This window comes from Thamnophis sirtalis, unplaced genomic scaffold (genome assembly GCF_051295495.1).
Source record: "Thamnophis sirtalis isolate CommonGarterSnake01/CBP01778 unplaced genomic scaffold, rThaSir2_p1.2 scaffold_15, whole genome shotgun sequence".
Taxonomy (NCBI): Eukaryota; Metazoa; Chordata; class Lepidosauria; order Squamata; family Natricidae; genus Thamnophis; species Thamnophis sirtalis.
In genome coordinates, this window is record NW_028261395.1 from 42493453 (window position 1) to 42511441 (window position 17989).

The 17989-nt window shown below is 44.6% G+C and overlaps 1 protein-coding gene across 1 annotated transcript in view; it reads left to right on the plus strand.

Annotated features, from left to right (window-relative positions):
- AGRN (agrin) overlaps positions 1-17989 on the plus strand; it is a gene marked incomplete in the record, with an annotated part of 268173 nt that overhangs the window by 11221 nt on the left and 238963 nt on the right. Inside the window, 1 exon segment of the mRNA XM_087702674.1 lies at positions 10396-10657. Coding sequence (XP_087558800.1) covers positions 10396-10657 — 262 coding nt within the window.

The window sequence follows — 17989 nt, forward strand, 5'->3', positions numbered from 1 at the left end:
AAAGGGAGACACACACCCCCTCCAATTAACCCTGCAGGGGTTCTTAATGGGCAATTCTCCTGAAGTGGTTGGCTGCTCCTCTGAATGTAAATTTCAGCTACCACTTAAAAGCGGTTTCCCCCACCCCCCTTCCTCCTTTCTCACTCTTAAATTCTCTTGTTGCTGGTATCACCTTTGCTCAAACTTGATCCTCTTAGAATGTTCCTTCCTACCTTTTCTGCTTTTAATCCTCTGTGTACCCAAAAGGGATCTGGGAGGGGGGGGGCTTCTAATGCAGCTCATCTTAATTGCTCCAGCCTCTGGGTGGGAAGGTGATAGGCTTTTAACTTTCCTGAACTGGCTGTTTAGTGATTCTCTCTCTCCCTCCCTCCCTCCTTCCTTTCTTTCCTCCCTCCTCCTCCCCTCCTTCCTTCCTTTCTGCCCTCCATCCTTCCTTCCTTTCCTCCCTCCTCCTCCCCTCCTTCCTTCCTTTCTGCCCTCCCTCCTTCCTTTCTTTCCTCCCTCCTCCTCCCCTCCTTCCTTCCTTTCTGCCCTCCATCCTTCCTTCCTTTCCTTCCTTCTTCCTTGCCTCCCCTTCCTTCCTTTCCTCCCTCCTTCCTTCTTTCCTTCCTTCCTTTCATCCTTCCTTCCTCCCTTCTTTCCTTTCCTTCCTTCCATTCCTCCCTTGCCTCTCCTTCCTTTCCGCCCTCCTTCCTTCCTTTCCTCCCTTCTTCCTTGCCTCTCCTTCCTTCCTTTCCTCCCTCCTTCCTTCTTTCCTTCCCTCCTTTCATCATTCCTTCCTCCCTTCTTTCCTTTCCTTCCTTCCTTCCATTCCTCCCTTGCCTCTCCTTCCTTCCCTTCCTCCTTCCTTCTTTCCATTCCTTCTTTCCTTCCTTCCCTCCTTCCTTCCCTCCTTCCTTCCCTCCCTCCTTTCCTCCCTCCCTCCTTCCTTTTCTCCCTCCCTCCTTCCTTCCTTCCTTTCCTCCCTTCTTCCTTGCCTCTCCTTCCTTCCTTTCCTCCCTCCTTCCCTTCTTTCCCTCCTTCCTTCCTTTCCTCCCTCTCTTTTCTTTCCTTCCTTCCCTTCCCCCTCCCTCCTTCCTTTCCTCCCTCCCTCCTTCCTCCCTTCTTTCCTTTCCTTCCTTCCTTCCTTTCCTCCCTTGCCTCTCCTCCCTCTCTCCCTCCCTCCCTCCCCAGCCAGGTTAAAACAATGAATCCCTGTAAATCTTTAGTCCTTGGCTGATCTTGCCAACATATTCATAACCCCAAGGCAAAAAAAAAACCTCCCACCCCCAATGCCTTGCTTAAATCACAGGCCTTAAAGTAGCTCAGAGCTGAGTTTTTGGGTTTGGTCTCCCTCCCGCATTCATTCATTCATTTTAAAATTCATTTATTTTCTTCCTAAAGCCCTCGGTGGCATGTACGGGTGTTTAATCTTCAAAATGGAGAGGCGTAGAAGGAAGATTGAGGAAAACTAAATGAGCTGCTCTCATTTAATTAAACATTGTGACAGAACGCCTAAAGGGCTTTCCCACTGAGGCTGAGAAGGTAATTTCACCTAGGGTCCATATAACCATATATTATATACAGGCCCCATTGCTCTGTTTTGGATTCTGATATGACCTTGTCTAATCAATACAGTAGTATTGTATTATATATTTTAATTGTACAGTATTATTTCAATATAGTATATTGTTTCACACACACACACACACACACACACACACACACCTTCTCAGCATCAATGGAAAAGCCCTTGCCACAATATTTAATTCAATTTTGCTAAAAAAAAATTTTTTTAAATCGCTCTTTTCTGTAAAGACATTAGCCTTTACCCCATCTTTCAAACTTGTAAATATTTTTAAGTAAAATGACATTTTATATTGGTATGAGTCAACAACGCCAGGCATGCTTTTATTCTTTTATTTGCATTTGGGGGGAGAGAGGGGGAGGAGGGAGGGAAGGAGAAATAGAGCAGAGAGAGCAGGGAGAGGAGAGAGAGAGAAAGAGGAGAGAAGAGAGAGAGAAAGAGGAGAGACGAGAGAGAAAGTGAGAGGAAGAGAAAAAGAGAGGAAAGAGGAGAGAGCAGGGAGAGGAGAGAAAGAAGGAGAGAGAGAAAGAGCAGAGCGAAAGAGAAGATAAAGACAGAGGAGAGAAGAGAGAAAAGAGAAAAAGAGAAAGAGGAGAGGAGAGAGAAAGAGAGGAGAGTGAAAGAGAAGATAAAGACAGAGGAGAGAAGAGAGAAAAGAGAAAAAGAGAAAGAGGAGAGGAGAGAGAAAGAGAGAGAGAGGAGAGAAAAGGAGGAGAGTGAGAGAAAGACGAGTGAGAGCAGGGAGAGAGGAAAGAAGGAGAGGAGAGAGAGAAAGAGGAGAGTGAAAGAGAAGAGAAAGACAGAGGAGAGGGGAGAGAAGAGAGAAAAAAGAAAAAGAAAGGAGAGGAGAGAGATGAGAGAGAGAGCAGGGAGAGGAGAGAAAGGAGAGAGGAGAGAGAGAGAGAGAGGAGAGTGAAAGAAGAGAAAGACAGAGGAGAGGGGAGAGAAGAGAGAAAAAAGAAAAAGAAAGGAGAGGAGAGAGAGAGCAGGGAAAGAGGAGCGAAAGAAGGAGAGAGGGGAGGGAGAAAGAGGAGAGCGAAAGAGAAGAGAAAGACAGAGGAGAGGGGAGAGGAGAGAAAAAAGAAAAAGAGAAAGAGAAGAGAGAGATGAGAGAGAGAGAGCAGGGAAAGAGGAGAGAGGAGAAAGAGGAAAGAGGAGAGAGAGAGAGCAGGGAGAGGAGAGAAAGAAGGAGAGAAGAGAGAGAAAGAGAAGAGAGAGAGGAGAGAGAAGAGCAAAGAAAGGAAGAGAAAAAGAGAGGAGAGAGAGAGAGGAGAGAAAAAGAGGAGAGAGAGAGAGCAGGGAGAGAAGAGAGAGAAGGAGAGAGAAGAGAGAGAAAGAAGAGAGTGAAAGAGAAGAGAGAGAGGAGAGAGAAGAGGAGAGAAAAAGGAGGGGAGAAAGAGGAAGAGAAAAAGAGAGGAGAGAAAGAGAGAGAGAGGAGAGAGAGAGAGACCTTCCCTTTCCAGATCAGTTCAGAGAAACAGGTGGGGGAAGGGCCCAGCCTGGCTTCAACCTTGGCATAAAAAATTCTGCTTACAGACATTTTCTCCGCCAAGCTATGCACATCCGGGGCCTCTCCGATTCCTAATCTTCCCCTTGTTCTGCCAAGAAACGAGGTGGGGCTATTGGTGTGTGCTCCTATTTGGTTGTGGGTCCTCCTCCTCCTCCCGCTTCCTCCTGCCACAACTTGAATCTGGAGCAAAGTGGAAGGCAGCCCGATGCCAAGGCCTCCTTTCTCCCTTTCTTGGAACAGTTTGGTTTTTTTCTTTCTTTCAACCGGTGTGGTTCCTGTTAACTCCGCTGTCGGAGAACCTCTCTCAATCTGGGCTTTGCTAGGAGCCATTTCTTCTGTCTTCCCGGGCTTCCCGAGCGTGGGAAGTTTAGCGCCCACCCATCTCTTCTAGGAAAAAAAAAAAGAAATATCCTGGGAAATAATGAAAAGGCAGAATATGATATTTTCCCTGGATCAGAAATGGAGAAACATGTTTTTAGGCAGGAAACGGACTCACTCTTAATAGCCCCCACTTTGGTCAACGGGCCATTAAAAGGCCCGTCTACTCTACATAACAAAGACCTCCCCCCTTCAGCTCCCGGGGGATGGGATGAAGGCATGATAGTATCAGCCCTTCACCCATCTCACCAGAGGGCACCTGGGAAGAAGCAATGCTCAACCAAGCTTGGGACTCAAAAGACACACAACCTACAAAGGTAGCTAAGACACACACACCCCGGAGTCTGGCAACCAATCAGAATACATTTCTTACACAGGAACAGGAAACAGAGAGGTGGGGCCGAACAGAGAGTAGAAAAAAATTCAGCAAGGCCTTTTTTTCCTCTCCTTTTTTCCTCACCCAACATCTGGAAGCATGGGATCCCCCTTTTCTGTTCAGGACCTCAAGCGATATGACCCTGTCCACCATTAAAACCATCTTTCCAAGCAGCCTCCATGTTTCCAGTGTCTTTTCCTCCACTTGGAGCCGAAAAGGACATTTCTTCCAACATGAGTTTAACGGTCATTGCACCTCGTGCAACGAAATTAAATGCCATCTTCGGCGTCCTTTGTACATAAGAAAACTGCGAAAATAAAACAGAAACACACAAATCTTTCCCGTTCTATTACACGATTCAATTGAAAACCCCTGACATGGCATTAACATTGCACTATATAGTAGAATAGGCACACGGCGGCTCAGCGGCTAAGACGCTGAGCTTGTCGATCAGAAAGGTTGGCCGTTCGGTGGTTCGAATCCCTAGCGCCGCGTAACGGAGTGAGCTCCCGTGACTTGTCCCAGCTTCTGCCAACCTAGCAGTTTGAAAGCGTGACCTGACAAAAGCGCGCCAACAAAACCACAGCGCTAAAACCGCGATGTCATCAACGCGAAGTCATCAACGCGCCAACAACAGCGTGCTGACAGAAGCGCGATTTAGGTTAGGTTAGGGTTAGGTTTAGGGTTAGGTTTAGGGTTAGGTTTAGGGTTAGGTTTAGGGTTAGGGTTAGGTTTAGGGTTAGGTTTAGGGTTAGGTTTAGGTTTACAGCGCGCTTCTGTCAGCGCACTGTTGTCGGCATGCTTCAGCGCTCATTCATCCGCGCAGCTTAGAACCCGCGGTTTTGTCACCGCGGTTTAGTCGGGCGTGCTTTTGTCGTTCGCCCTTTTGTCGGTGAACTGTTCGAAAGCAGGTGAAAAATGCAAGTAGAAAAACAGGGACCACTTTTGGTGGGAAGGGAACAGCGTTCCGTGCGCCTTCGGTGTGGAGTCATGCCGGCCACATGACCACGGAGACGTCTTCGGACAGTGCTGGCTCTTGTGCTTTGAAACAGAGATGAGAACTGCCCCCTAGAGTCGTGAATGATAACTTTAAGCCCTACAGCCCATAAAAACTGTGGTTTCTTTTAGTATTTGGAAAGTTTAGTTTATTGTCATTGCACACCATACAACAAAATTAAATGCCATCTTCAGTGTACACTATAACTATAAAAAATAAAAACACAAACGCACATCCTTCACATGCTATACAATTGAAATTGAAATCCCGGTATTGCATTAATATTGCACTATGCAGTAGAATGCAATATAGTTCTGCTCTGGGGTAGAACCTGTTTTTCAGCCTATTCGTCCTTGTTTTTATTGCCCTGTACCGGCTGCCAGATGATAATAGTTCAAAAAAAAAGGGGGGTGCCCAGGATGAGATGGATCTTTAAGTTTAGTTATAGTTTATAGTTTTATTGATTTGTATGCCGCCCACTCCCGAAGGACTCCGGGCGGCTTACAGTAAAACAAGGGAGGGGGGGATAAGACACAAACAACATATTAAAATATACAACAGTCACAATTTCCGGGGGGGGGGCTGGATATTTCGAGAGTCCCCCGGCCTGCTGGAGCAGCCAGAACTTAACAGCTTTGCGGAAGGCCGGAAGGGTAGTAAGGGTCCGGATCTCCACGGGGAGATCGTTCCAGAGGGCTGGCGCTGCAACAGAGAAGGCTCTGCCCCGGGGAGTCGCCAGCCGACATTGGCTGGCAGATGGAATCCGGAGGAGACCTAACTGTGTGACCTGTAAGGATGTTTGGAACTTTCTTAAGGCAGCGGGAGGTATAAAACTCTTCCAAAGAGGGGAGAGGGGCAACCCAGGATCCTCTAGGCAATGACGTTGACCCTCTGGAGCGCTGCCTTATCCTCCACTGTACAATTGGCAAATCACACACAGGCGCAGGAAGTTAAAATACTCTGGTGCAGCGGTAGAAGGTCAGCTGCAGTTTTCCATTCAGTTGTTGTTTCCCCGAAAAGTCTCGGGTCGTATAATCTCTGCTGGGCCCTTTTGAACTGGGGCTGCAATGTGAGTTGCCCCAGGCCAGGTCCTCTTTTTATGATAACACCCCCGAAACTTCAAACTGGCCACTTGCTCCACTCGGTCTCCACTGATGACCAAGGAGAGGATGTCTGATCTATTCCTTCTGCACTCCACTCTTAAGCTGTGGTTTTCCTAGCTAGAAAAGCTACCAGCCGCTGTCAGTTCAAGTTTGAGGAATGTCTAATATTTGTTTCTTGATAAGTGAGAAGTATTTGTCTGCTCCTTCCCTCTCTGCACAAGGGGCTCAGCCACCATGAAGAAATATTCCAGGTATGGTAAAGGGAGGGTCAGTTGCAGTCTGGGAAAATTCTTCCCGTCTGTGAAAGGTGAGCACTGCAAGAAATACCGTATTTTTCAGAGTATAAGACTCTCTAAACTATAAGATGCACCTAGCTTTTGGGGAGGGAAACAAGGGAAGAATGTCTGCCTCTGCCTTGCCTCCTTGCAACAAACAGCAAACAGCACAGACAATATACACTGTTTGTAGTGTTATATTTCAGACTATACTTGTACAGATGCTGTTAAAATTGATGTGCTTTCTGGAAGTATAGTTATTCTCTGCTATTTAAAAGAATAGCACTTTTTAAAGCAATAGCAATGGGCCTCTTCAGATCAAGCATTTATTTTAAAAGGTTCTTCATTTTGTTAAGTTGTCTAGAATAATAATAATGAAGCAGTCTTTAAAAAAAGAAGTCTAATAATTTGAACATTCCTTAGGCATTTGTAGTTGTTGACTTACCTCCTTGCAGCAAACAGCCTGATTAGCACAAGAAAAAAAAAATCTGCCTCCCAGCAATTTGCCAAGTGGAGCAAAGAGCAAGTTTCACTTTCAATTTCTCCTGATCATCAGCTGTTTCAGGCTGCAGGGATTGTTATGGCCTATTGAAGCCTCTGCAAGCCCTCATTTGCTGCAAAAAGGTAAATTGTGGGGAGGCAGAGGCCAAAGGGTTGGGGGCTGGTGGGTGGGTGGGGCTACATTCAGTGTATAAGATGCACCCAAATTTTCACCCTCTTTTTTGGGGGGGGGTGGAAGGGGCGTCTTATACTCCGAAAAACATAGAACACAAAATGCAAGTAGTCTTACCCTGTGTGTGTGTGTGTGTGTGTGATATTTGTGCTGATAAATAAATAAAGGGAGACTAGTATAGATCTATTTCAAGCTATTTAGCTCTCATCAGCTAGCCATACCCTTACTGGGATTCTGGCTAGCTGATGAGAGCTAAATAGCTTGAAATAGATCTATACTAGTCTCCCTTTATTTATTTATCAGCACAAATATAACACAAATATAACAAAGACAACAGTAAAAATATTGGGTTTCTGTCGTGATGGACTCTTGTGACGAGCCGATTTGACAGATAATGGAAGCAGTTAGTTAGGGTTGTGACTCTATCTATCTATCTATCTATCTATCTATCTATCTATCTATCTATCTATCATCTATCTATCTATCTATCTATCTATCTATCTATCTATCTATCTAATTAGTGTCACAACCCTAACTAACTGCTTCCATTATCTGTCAAATCGGCTCGTCACAAGATATATATAACAAGCCCCGGTATGCCCAAATATGGGAGGAAGATCACTACTTCCATTCTCTGTCCTTCGGCTCGTCACAAGAGACCATCCAGACAGAAACCCAATATTTTTACTGTTGCATATGTATGTATGTATGTTTGTGTGTGTTTGTGTGTATGTATGTTTGTGTGTGTTTGTGTGTGTGTGTATGTATGTATGTATTGTGTCACAACTCCTGGTATGCCCAAATATGGGAGGGAGCATACTGCTTCCATTTTCTGTCTATCGGCTCACTCTAGGAGCCATCCAGGCAGAAAGCCATTTTTTTTATATTGCCTTGTTACATTTGTGTTGCAATTTATTTATCAGCACAATTGCAACACACACACACACACACACACACACGACAAATATATATATTTGCCACCAAAAAAGGTCTTATTTTTAGGGCGGGGATGTCTACTGACTCACTGTTCTGACCTAGGCTTCCCGATCCATGCTCCCACTTAATTGGGTGACGGTTGTTTTAATTCCTCCCCAAATTGGTATAATCCCCACCCCCTCCATATCATTTTTAAAAAATCAATTCATTTTGACTTCATAAGCCGAGGTGGCGCAGTGGTTAGGGTGCAGTACTGCAGCCACTTCAGCTGACTCCTAGTTCTGCAGTTACAAGTGCCCACTGCTATCTGCAGTTCAGCGGTTCTAATCTCACCGGCTCAGGGTTGACTCAGCCTTCCATCCTTCCGAGGTGGGTGAAATGAGGACCCAGATTGTTGTTGGGGGCAATATGCCGACTCTGTAAACCGCTTAGAGAGGGCTGAAAGCCCTATGAAGCGGAATATAAGTCTAACTGCTATTGCTATAACTGTTATTGCTACGATGCACAATAAGTTGCCCATCCTTCTTCCCCCCCGGCGTAATGTTGCGTTACTCCTTTGTATATTTGTCCTTACCTCTTCTGTGTGCCGGTTTTAAATTTGGTTCGGTTTTCTTGCGATCGTTGTCCTTTATGGTTTTCATTTAATTGGGGCGCGGAGGATTTTTAGGGAGAAAAAAACAAGGCAAGAAGAAAAAATAATAATTGCCAGCTGAAACTTCACAGCTGTGAAGATGTGGATTCTAATCTAAAAAGAGATAGGCTATAATAATAAAAAAAAGCCGGATTTTGCAATGGTCTTTGGAGGCAGTTCTGCTTCCGCAGTCAAATTCTTGTCAACGGAATGGGACAATTCGTTGCAGCCAATTTTGCTGCGGCCAACTCGCTGTGAGATAATTCAACAATTTAATTGAATTATTTAAAATTGTTTCTCACTCACATTTTGTTTTGCTTGTCCTTTGGCATTCACTCTGTGATGATTCAATTAGACCAGTGGTTCCCAAACTTGGCAACTTTAAGCCAGCTGGAGAATTCTGGGAGTTGAAGTCCACAAGTCTTAAAGTTGCCAAGTTTGGGAACCACTGAATTAGACTATTCTAATGGAGGGATGCAGTGGCTCAGTGGCTAAGACGATGAGTTTTTCGATCAGAAAAGGTCGGCAGTTCGGCGGTTCGAATCCCCAGCGCCGCGTAACGGAGTGAGCTCCCGTGACTTGTCCCAGCTTCTGCCAACCTAGCAGTTCGAAAGCACGTTAAAAATGCAAGGAGAAAATTAGGGACCACCTTTGGTGGGAAGGGAACAGCGTTCCGTGTGCCTTCGGCGTTGAGTCATGCCAGCCACATGACCACGGAGACATCTTCGGACAGCGCTGGCTCTTTGGCTTTGAAACGGAGATGAGCATCGCCCCCTAGAGTCGGGAACGACTAGCACACATGTGCGAAAGGAACCTTTACCTTTACTATATCAATGTAACTCTTGCCCCATGTCAAGTTGTCCCCGTAGCAAATTGACCATACTGAGTTGTCTTGCGGCAAGTTGGGCGTGGTGAGTTGGCAATGGCAAGTTGTGATAGACAACACGTTGCCAATTCTTAGCAACCGCACAGGACAGGAAGCCTTTTGGAGTTGCAATTCTTGCAACTGTCATCTGCACCTCCGTAACTGTCTGGTTTGGCTCTGCAACCCAACAAGACAGACACAGACTTCAGAGGAGAATCAGAACTGCAGAGAAAACAATGGCTGCCAACCTGCCTTCCGTTGTGGACCTGGACACTGAACGAGTCAAAAAGAGGGCTGTGAAAATATCTACAGACCCCTCGCATCCTGGACGTAAATTGTTTCAACTCCTACCCTCAAAATGTCTCTATAGGGCATTGCACACGAGAACAACTAGACACAAGGACAGTTTTTCCCCCAAACGCCATCACTCTGCTTAACACCTAATTCCCACAATACTCTCAAATTATCTGCTAAGACTGTATTACTATTATTCTTCTCTTCCTTCCTAGTACCTATCTCTTCCCACTTATGGCTATAACCATGTTGCTTGTATATTTACAATTTATATTATTTTTATTGTTTCCTAGTATGATTTGATTGCTTATTAGTATCCTATGACTCTCAGTATAAGTGTTGTATCCTGTTATTCTTGATGAATATATTTATTTTTTCTTTATGCACACTGAGAGCGTATGCCTCGAAGACAAATCCCTTGTGTGTCCAATCACACTTGGCCAATAAAATATTCTATTCTATTCCATTCCATTCCCATTCCCATTCCCATTCCCTATTGTATTCCTATTCCTATTCTTATTCCTATTCCTACTCCATTCCATATATTCTATTCTATTCTATTCTATTCTATTCTATTACATTCCCATCCCCATCCCTTTCCCATTCCCATTCCCATTCCTTGTTCTGTTCAAATTCTATTCTATTCCATTCCATTCCATTCTACCCTACCCTATTCCATTCCTATTTTCTATTCTATTCCGATGTTTCTGTTCTGCTTTGCTCTCTTCTCTTCTCCGCCGCTCCGCTCTGTTCTAACATCACCTTCTTTAATTCTTCCTCCTTCCTCCAGGTGAGGGTTTGGAGATACCTGAAGGGGAAAGAGGTGGTGACTCATGAGATCCTCTTGGACGGCGGGAACAAGGTGATGATTGGGGGCTTTGGGGACCCCTTGATCTGCGACAACCAGGTCTCCACGGGGGACACCCGGATTTTCTTCGTCAATCCCGCCCCGCACTACATGTGGCCTGTTCACAAGAACGAACTGATGCTGAACTCCAGCCTGATGAGGATTACTTTGCGCAACCTGGAAGAGGTGGAACACTGTGTCGAAGGTAAGTTCCCAGGCGCGGCACTTGAAACAGTGGCTGGCTTCGATCCTTTTACAGGCAGTCCTCGACTTAAAACCACAACTGAGCCCCAAAATGTCTACGGCGAAGCGAGACATTCGTTAAGGGAGTTTTGCCCCCTTTTCCGAACGTCCTCGCCACCTCGGGTGTTAAGTGAATCGCTGCAATTGTTAAATGAGGAACACGGTTGTTAAGTGGATCTGGCTTCCCCACGGACTTGGTGGCAAAGGGGGAATCACGTAACCCCCGGACGCTGCAACCCGTCGTAAATATGAACATCCGAATTTTGTTCATGGGACCATGGAAATGCCTGAGTGGCCTTAAGGGTGAAAAATGGTCATAAGTCACTTTTTTCAGTGCCGTTGCAACTTTGGACAGTCACTAAGTGAACTGTCATAAGTCATGGACTACCTGAAATCTCATTTATCGTCGGAAACACCAATTAAGCCCAATCCCTTGGGCCTCTCATTTAAGAATTTACTAAACAAGTCTCCTGTGTTCTAATCATAAGGACTGGAACAGGAGTCGGCCACCTGTGGCTCCAGAGCCGCATGTGGCTCTTTTCATCCATGCTGCGGCTCCCTGTCTCCGGTCAGTTCCAGAATTGATAGGGCTTTTGGTTAGGACAGGTAGAGGAAAAAGGATGCAGCGCTAGGAGGAGACTCGGACTTCCGGTCGGCTCCAGATTTGAATGGGGGTGGGCTTCCAGTTAGGACCTTTGTGGCTCTTTGAGTGTTTAAGGTTGCCGACCCGCAAGACTAGAACCTTTGAAATAAAAGCTGAATATTCACACAGCAGGCCAAGATATATTCCACCACGGTGTGGTTTTGATTTCCTGCAATTTGTACTCACTTGTCGAATTTCACGGGGGCCACCCAAACTCCGCGAAAGACTCTGGGTGGCGTCCATTACTACAAAGTGTAAAAACAGAGAAAAGAATGATGTACGATCATTCGGGGGCGGGGGGAAACATTCAGATTAAAATATAAAAATCCAAGAAGGAACTTGGTCTCTTATCCCAGCTCAAGTTTTTTTTGGGGAAACTGCCAAATTTCTACATACTTTTTTATTTTATTTTAAAGAGGTTTGTGAATCTCTGGATACATATTTGGGGTTTTTGTTGTTGTTGTTGTTAATCACGACCGACATGGTGTGTGTCCCATTCATAAGAACGATGTGTGCGTGCTTAAGGGTGTGTGTTTTAACAGTAAGCTGCAAAACCCTTAAAGAAACTCCTCAGGCATTTTAAAAACTGGAATGTGCTCAGAGTTACACATTCCGACTTGATTGCCTCTTAACTTTTTCTCTGTATTTGCTTTCCAACCACTGATTATTATTATTATTTTAAACAAGCCGCTATATTTGTCTGCGCTTTGCCATCCCGTGCTGTGTGCATTTATTGCTGGTTATGTCTTCTTTTAGAGAGCTCTTAACGGCGGAGATATTCCATAAATCCTGATTGTTTTTTTTAAAAAAATTGGCTAGTATTATTTGAGCTTCTTTGCAAGCGGCTTTGCAAACTTGACAGCTTTAAGACTTGTGGACTTCAACTCCCAGAATTCGTCCTCCGGTCATGTTGGCTCAGGAACTCTGGCATTGAAGTGTGCAAGTCTTAAAGCTGTCCAATTACAAGACCCTTGCACCCCTAACCCTTTAGAAAAAAAAACCCAGGGGTGTTCAAACTTGACAGCTTTAAGACTTGTGGACTTCAACTCCCAGAATTCCTCCTCTCGCTCTTCATCTTGATGATGTGCGGAGAGGCAGGGGGAGGGAGCTAGAACCGGTTCTAAACGGCCCTGTAGATTTGTGGAACCTTCTTCTATAGAAGAGGTTAGAACTGGCAGGAACCCACCCCTGGAAGAGATGCTAAATCCAAAGATGGAGTTGAGGCCAGAATTATTTCTACTAAGATTAAGATTAAGATTAATTTTATTTGTATGCCGCCCTTCTCCGGGAGGGACTCAGGGCGGCGAACAACTCAACTAGGGATCACAAAAGAAAAATCATGGCAAAGGTGGACTACATTTAATGCTGCATATTTCACCTGGTTTTTGCACAAAAATGGAAAAATACGGAGACTCCCTGGGAACAAGAAATTATAAGGAAGAACCTGACGTGCGCAGAAATGGACAGACTGACTCTAGAGCTTAATAGAGGAAGGTGAGGCGGAATATCACGAAATCTGGGACAAATGGTACCGATGGTTAGAAATGAAAGGAAAAGGGCGGGACAGAAAAACACAGACAAGTTAAGAATGGGAAAATAGGGTATTACGAATGTGCGATAGGTAGGAATTGGATATGGGTTTGTATGGTTAGTAATTATATAAAAGAAAGGCTCAACGGGCAGGCCATCTGATTGACCTCAGACACCTATGTAATGGATTAAAAATTGTAATTGTTGTAAGATCAAATCTGTTTATGCCAGAAATGTCACACTCTATCCCAGTGTTTCTCAACCTTGGTCACTTGAAGATGTCTGGACTTCAACTCCCAGAATTCCCCAGCCAGCATTCGCTGGCTGGGGAATTCTGGGAATTGAAGTCCAGACATCTTCAAGTGGCCAAGGTTGAGAAACACTGCTCTATCCAATGTTTTTAAACTTTATCTAGTTAAAAGAAAAAAACCTTTAAAAATAAACTGGGACTTTAGTACAGGGCGGGGCATAACCTTTTCCTAGGGGGTCACAGCAACACTTGTAATAACAACACAAATAATTCATACACCATTCGAAAGCCCATCAAAAACTGAGTTTATTGACACGATTTAATAGTCAGTATGACCACCATTAGCCCTTCAAACAGCATTCAAACGAGGTGGATAAGAACACAACAAATCTTCAAACAGTTCCGTTCGATTTTCCAGATTTTTCAACAGAGTTTCCAAATTCATTCTCAAAGTTTCAACCGAATATCGACACCTCATTTTAAAGCCCATAAAAAACTGAATTGAATGAGCTATTAAATGTTAAATTTGTTTCGGTTGAAACTTTGAGAATGAATTTGGAAACTGTGTTGAAAAATCTGGAAAATCGAACGGAACTGTTTGAAGATTTGTTGTGTTCTTATCCACCTCGTTTGAATGCTGTTTGAAGGGCTAATGGTGGTCATACTGACTATTAAATCGTGTCAATAAACTCAGTTTTTGATGGGCTTTCGAATGGTGTATGAATTATTTGTGTTGTTATTACAAGTGTTGCTGTGACCCCCTAGGAAAAGGTTATGCCCCACCCTGTACAGGGAGCCAGAGACTCTCTGCTGGAGAAGGAAGTGAAGATTGGAAAGAACAGAGAAAATGATACCTTGACGGTGTGTGTGTGTGTGTGTGTGTGTGTGTGTTGGGAGCAGACTGGCGTTACTCCAGGGGAAAATCTCTCCTCCATTCATTCATTCCAATCCGGTGGACTCAGCTGCATTTTTGCTCATTTAAATCATGTGGACTTTGAACACACTCTGGGGATATAAAAGAGAGAGATGCATTCTTTGGGATATGATGCCAACCCTGACTGGTGACTAGGAAATTATTTAAGGAAGAGGTGAGGTTTTTTTAAAAAGAGGCATTGAAAGGCTTCATCCTCCTCTTCCTGTCCATGCAGAACCTTAAGAGTGGCATTCGCACATTCCCCTAAGCCAGTGGTTCCCAAACTTGGCAACTTTAAGACTTGTGGACTTCAACTCCCAGAATTCTCCAGGCAGCAGAGGTCTGCTGCCTGGAGAATTCTGGGAGTTGAAGTCCACAAGTCTTAAAGTTGCCAAGTTTGGGAACCACTGCCCTAAGCCTTAATGTATCTGCTCTCATTCGGCTTGCTTTTGGCTCTGAAAACCTCTGATGGTGTAAACCAGGCTTGTAAGAAAACATGGCTGAACTGTGGGTGTGAACCCAATCTTTGGGGGTTAAGGTAAAGGTTCTCCTCGTACATCTGTGCTAGTCGTTCCCGACTCTAGGGGGCGGTGCTCATCTTCGTTCCAAAGCCGAAGAGCCAGCTCTGTCCGAAGACGTCTCCGTGGTCATGTGGCCGGCATGACTCAACGCCCGAAGGTGCACGGGACGCTGTTCCCTTCCCACCAAAGGTGGTTCCTATTTTCCTACTTGCATTTTTTAACGTGCTTTCGAACGACTAGGTTAGCAGAAGCTGGGACAAGTCACGGGAGCTCCCTCCGTTACGTGGCGCTGGGGATTCGAACCGCCGAACTGCTGACCTTTCTGATCGACAAGCTCAGCCACTGAGCCACCCTTGGGGAGCTAACCAAATCAGAAAAGGCACGGGGGGGGGGGTGGATTTCCAAATTTAGGAAGGTTTAGGAAAGTGCCATGTGGAGTTCATTAAGTGGCCTCCATTGCATTGTTTACCTTGTGCATGCTTGTACACAGATAACACAATAGCAATAGCAATAGCAATAGCAATAGCAGTTAGACTTATATACCGCTTCATAGGGCTTTCAGCCCTCTCTAAGCGGTTTACAGAGTCAGCATATTGCCCCCAACAACAATCCAGGTCCTCATTTTACCCACCTCGGAAGGACGGAAGGCTGAGTCAACCCTGAGCCGGTGAGATTTGAACAGCCGAACTGCAGAATTGCAGTCAGCTGAAGTAGCCTGCAGTGCTGCATTTAACTACTGCGCCACCTCAGCTCTTATTTATTATTTACAACACCTGCGTGTATACACAGATGCTTTCAGACTGATGTTCACGCAGTACTCTTAAGAAAGGGGAAACCAGCCGGATTGAATTATAGACCACAAAGTTTTAGCTGGAGTCCCCATTTTACTTTGAGTGACATCCCCTTCATCTCAGAAATAAGATCAGAATCCTCCTTCCTAGTTGAGAGGCGCAAGCATTGGCTGCAAGAGATTAGATTTTTTTTTATATAATAAATTTTTATTTTATTTTTAATTTTTAAACCAAACGCAACACGTCCTTCTTTGCATGCTGTAGAAAGTGTATCGGTTGGTTACAAAAAGACTTTCGTCCATCTCTTATTATTTTATTTATTTTATTTATTTATTTTATTAAATATATTTATATGCCGCCGAATCCCCGAAGGACTCTGGGCGGCTTACAAAAAATAAAAGGGAAAAAAAACACAACTTCCACAGTCAACAAACATAATTCGTATTAACTCAAGTATTTTAACTCAGATATGTATACATATTACCATCATCATATCTCCATTTTCATTTGACTATAATTGTTTAAACGTCCTTCATCATAAAATATACCAAGATTTAATACATAGCCACATACTGGCTTTTCATTTATTATTTCTAAAATCCTCCACTAACACTGAATCCTTATGTCCTATTCTAGCTAAACATCCATAATATTTAATAACAAAATTTTCTAATCCTCCTTTCCAAAACACTGTTTACAATTTACATCCAGCTTCCTTATGTTGTACCCATACCCATATATGTTGTTATCCTTATCCCGTGAGATTAGATTTTTGAAGGCAATTTAGTCCAATCCCTTTCTCAGTTCGGTTCCTGAGATCTTAAAACAGGGAAAGGCCCAGATAGTAAAGCTAAGGGTTCCCCTCGCACATCTGTGCTGGTCGTTCCCGACTCTAGGGGGCGGTGTGCATCTCCGTTTCAAAACCGAAGAGCCAGCGCTGTCCGAAGACGTCTCCGTGGGCATGACTCAACTCCCGAAGGCGCACGGAACGCTGTTCCCTTCCCACCAAAGGTGGTCCCCATTTTTCTACTTGCATTTTGATTTTTATTACCAATCTGGGAGAACCGGTAGCTTTTCCCGTATTTCCTAATACGACTACTTAGTAACATTCTGTCTCTCTTCTTTGTCTTTCGTTTTAAAAGTCAGCCTGTCCATCTTGGCACACTCTTAAGATTTTCCGAACGATCTCCTTCGTTGCTAAGGAGGGGCATTTTAGCGGCGTGAGATCTTCCCCTGTGGTTGAAGCGACAAGAGACTTCACCTCTCTAATCTACTTTGTAAGGACAAAAATTGACCGAAGGATCGCTTTCTTTTGAATTACCCATCCCGTTTTTCTTCCACTGTGGAGTAAAAACGAGGGATACTGTAATTGCTGTATGTTTCTAATAATGATTAATATTGATTGAGCGTTCCGGACGAGAAGATATTCATTCATTCAGCTGGAGAACCAACTCAGGTATACGACCTTAGTCTTCTTGGGCTCGGACAATTCACATCCACTCCTGAGCTGGACTGTTTTTTATTTTTATTTTTTTCAAGTTTCCATTTTATCCAGCTGCTCTTTCCCTGCCTCTCTCCTTTATCCCCCCCCTCCTCCTCCTCCTCCCACACCCCACTTTCTTTCTTCCAGCCTCCCTTTAACACTGAGGAGTTTTGTTCTTGTAAAGTGGTCCGTGCAAAATTTCCTTTTCAGTGGCCTTAAAAAGGGCTCCTAAGAATCTCCTGGAGGGAGACTCCGAGCAAGGAAAATTTGCTGGCAAAGCAGATAGATCTCACCGTACATTTCCCAGGCTCCTGGCTCTTAGCAAAAAAACAACAACAAAAAACTCTGGGAAGAGGTTTTTTTTTCCCCCTCTCCTTTTCTCTCTTAATCCTTCCTGGTACCTTTGTGGTGGCTTTCAGTCAAGAGAAGACCTCCTTGTTTTCCTAAACTGTGTGTGTGTGTGTGTGTGTGTGTGTGTGTGTGTGTGTGTGTGTGTATTGTGTTGTGCCTTCCTCCCTCTCTCAAACAGGCTTCCATTTTCAGCAAGGCTGGGAAAGTTGGATCAACAGCTGTGGAAAATGGCATTTTAGTGTAAGGAACGCCTGCTGGGCAAAATGTTTTTTTGGCCTGGGGATGTGTTGTGGGGCTCAGCTACCCATAGGGGTTCAGGAGTGGGATAGATCCTTGCTTCGTCTGGAAGGTTATCGTCGCAATGCGTCTAGGAAGTCGTAAAGAATGGTTAGTTAGACTTCGCTGGCCTTCCCGTAATTTTATTCATAGGGTTGCCGATGGGCCAGGGTTTTTCCCCCCCAGAAATGGGATATCCATCAGTTCTTCTTCTCCAGAGTGGTATAGTCTGCTCAAGAGTTCATCAGCTTTAATGAAAAGAAGGACTAGGGGTGACATGATAGCTGTCTTCCAATATCTCAGGGGCTGCCCCCAAAGAAGAGGGAGTCAAGCTATTCTCCAAAGCACCTGAGGGCAGGACAAGAAGCAATGGGTGGAAACTAATCAAGGAGAGAAGCAACCTAGAACTAAGGAGAGATTTCCTGACAGTGAGAACAATTAACCAGTGGAACAACCTGCCTCCAGAAGTTGTAAATGCTCCAACACTGGAAGTCTTTAAGAAGATGTTGGATAGTCATTTGTCTGAAACGCTATAG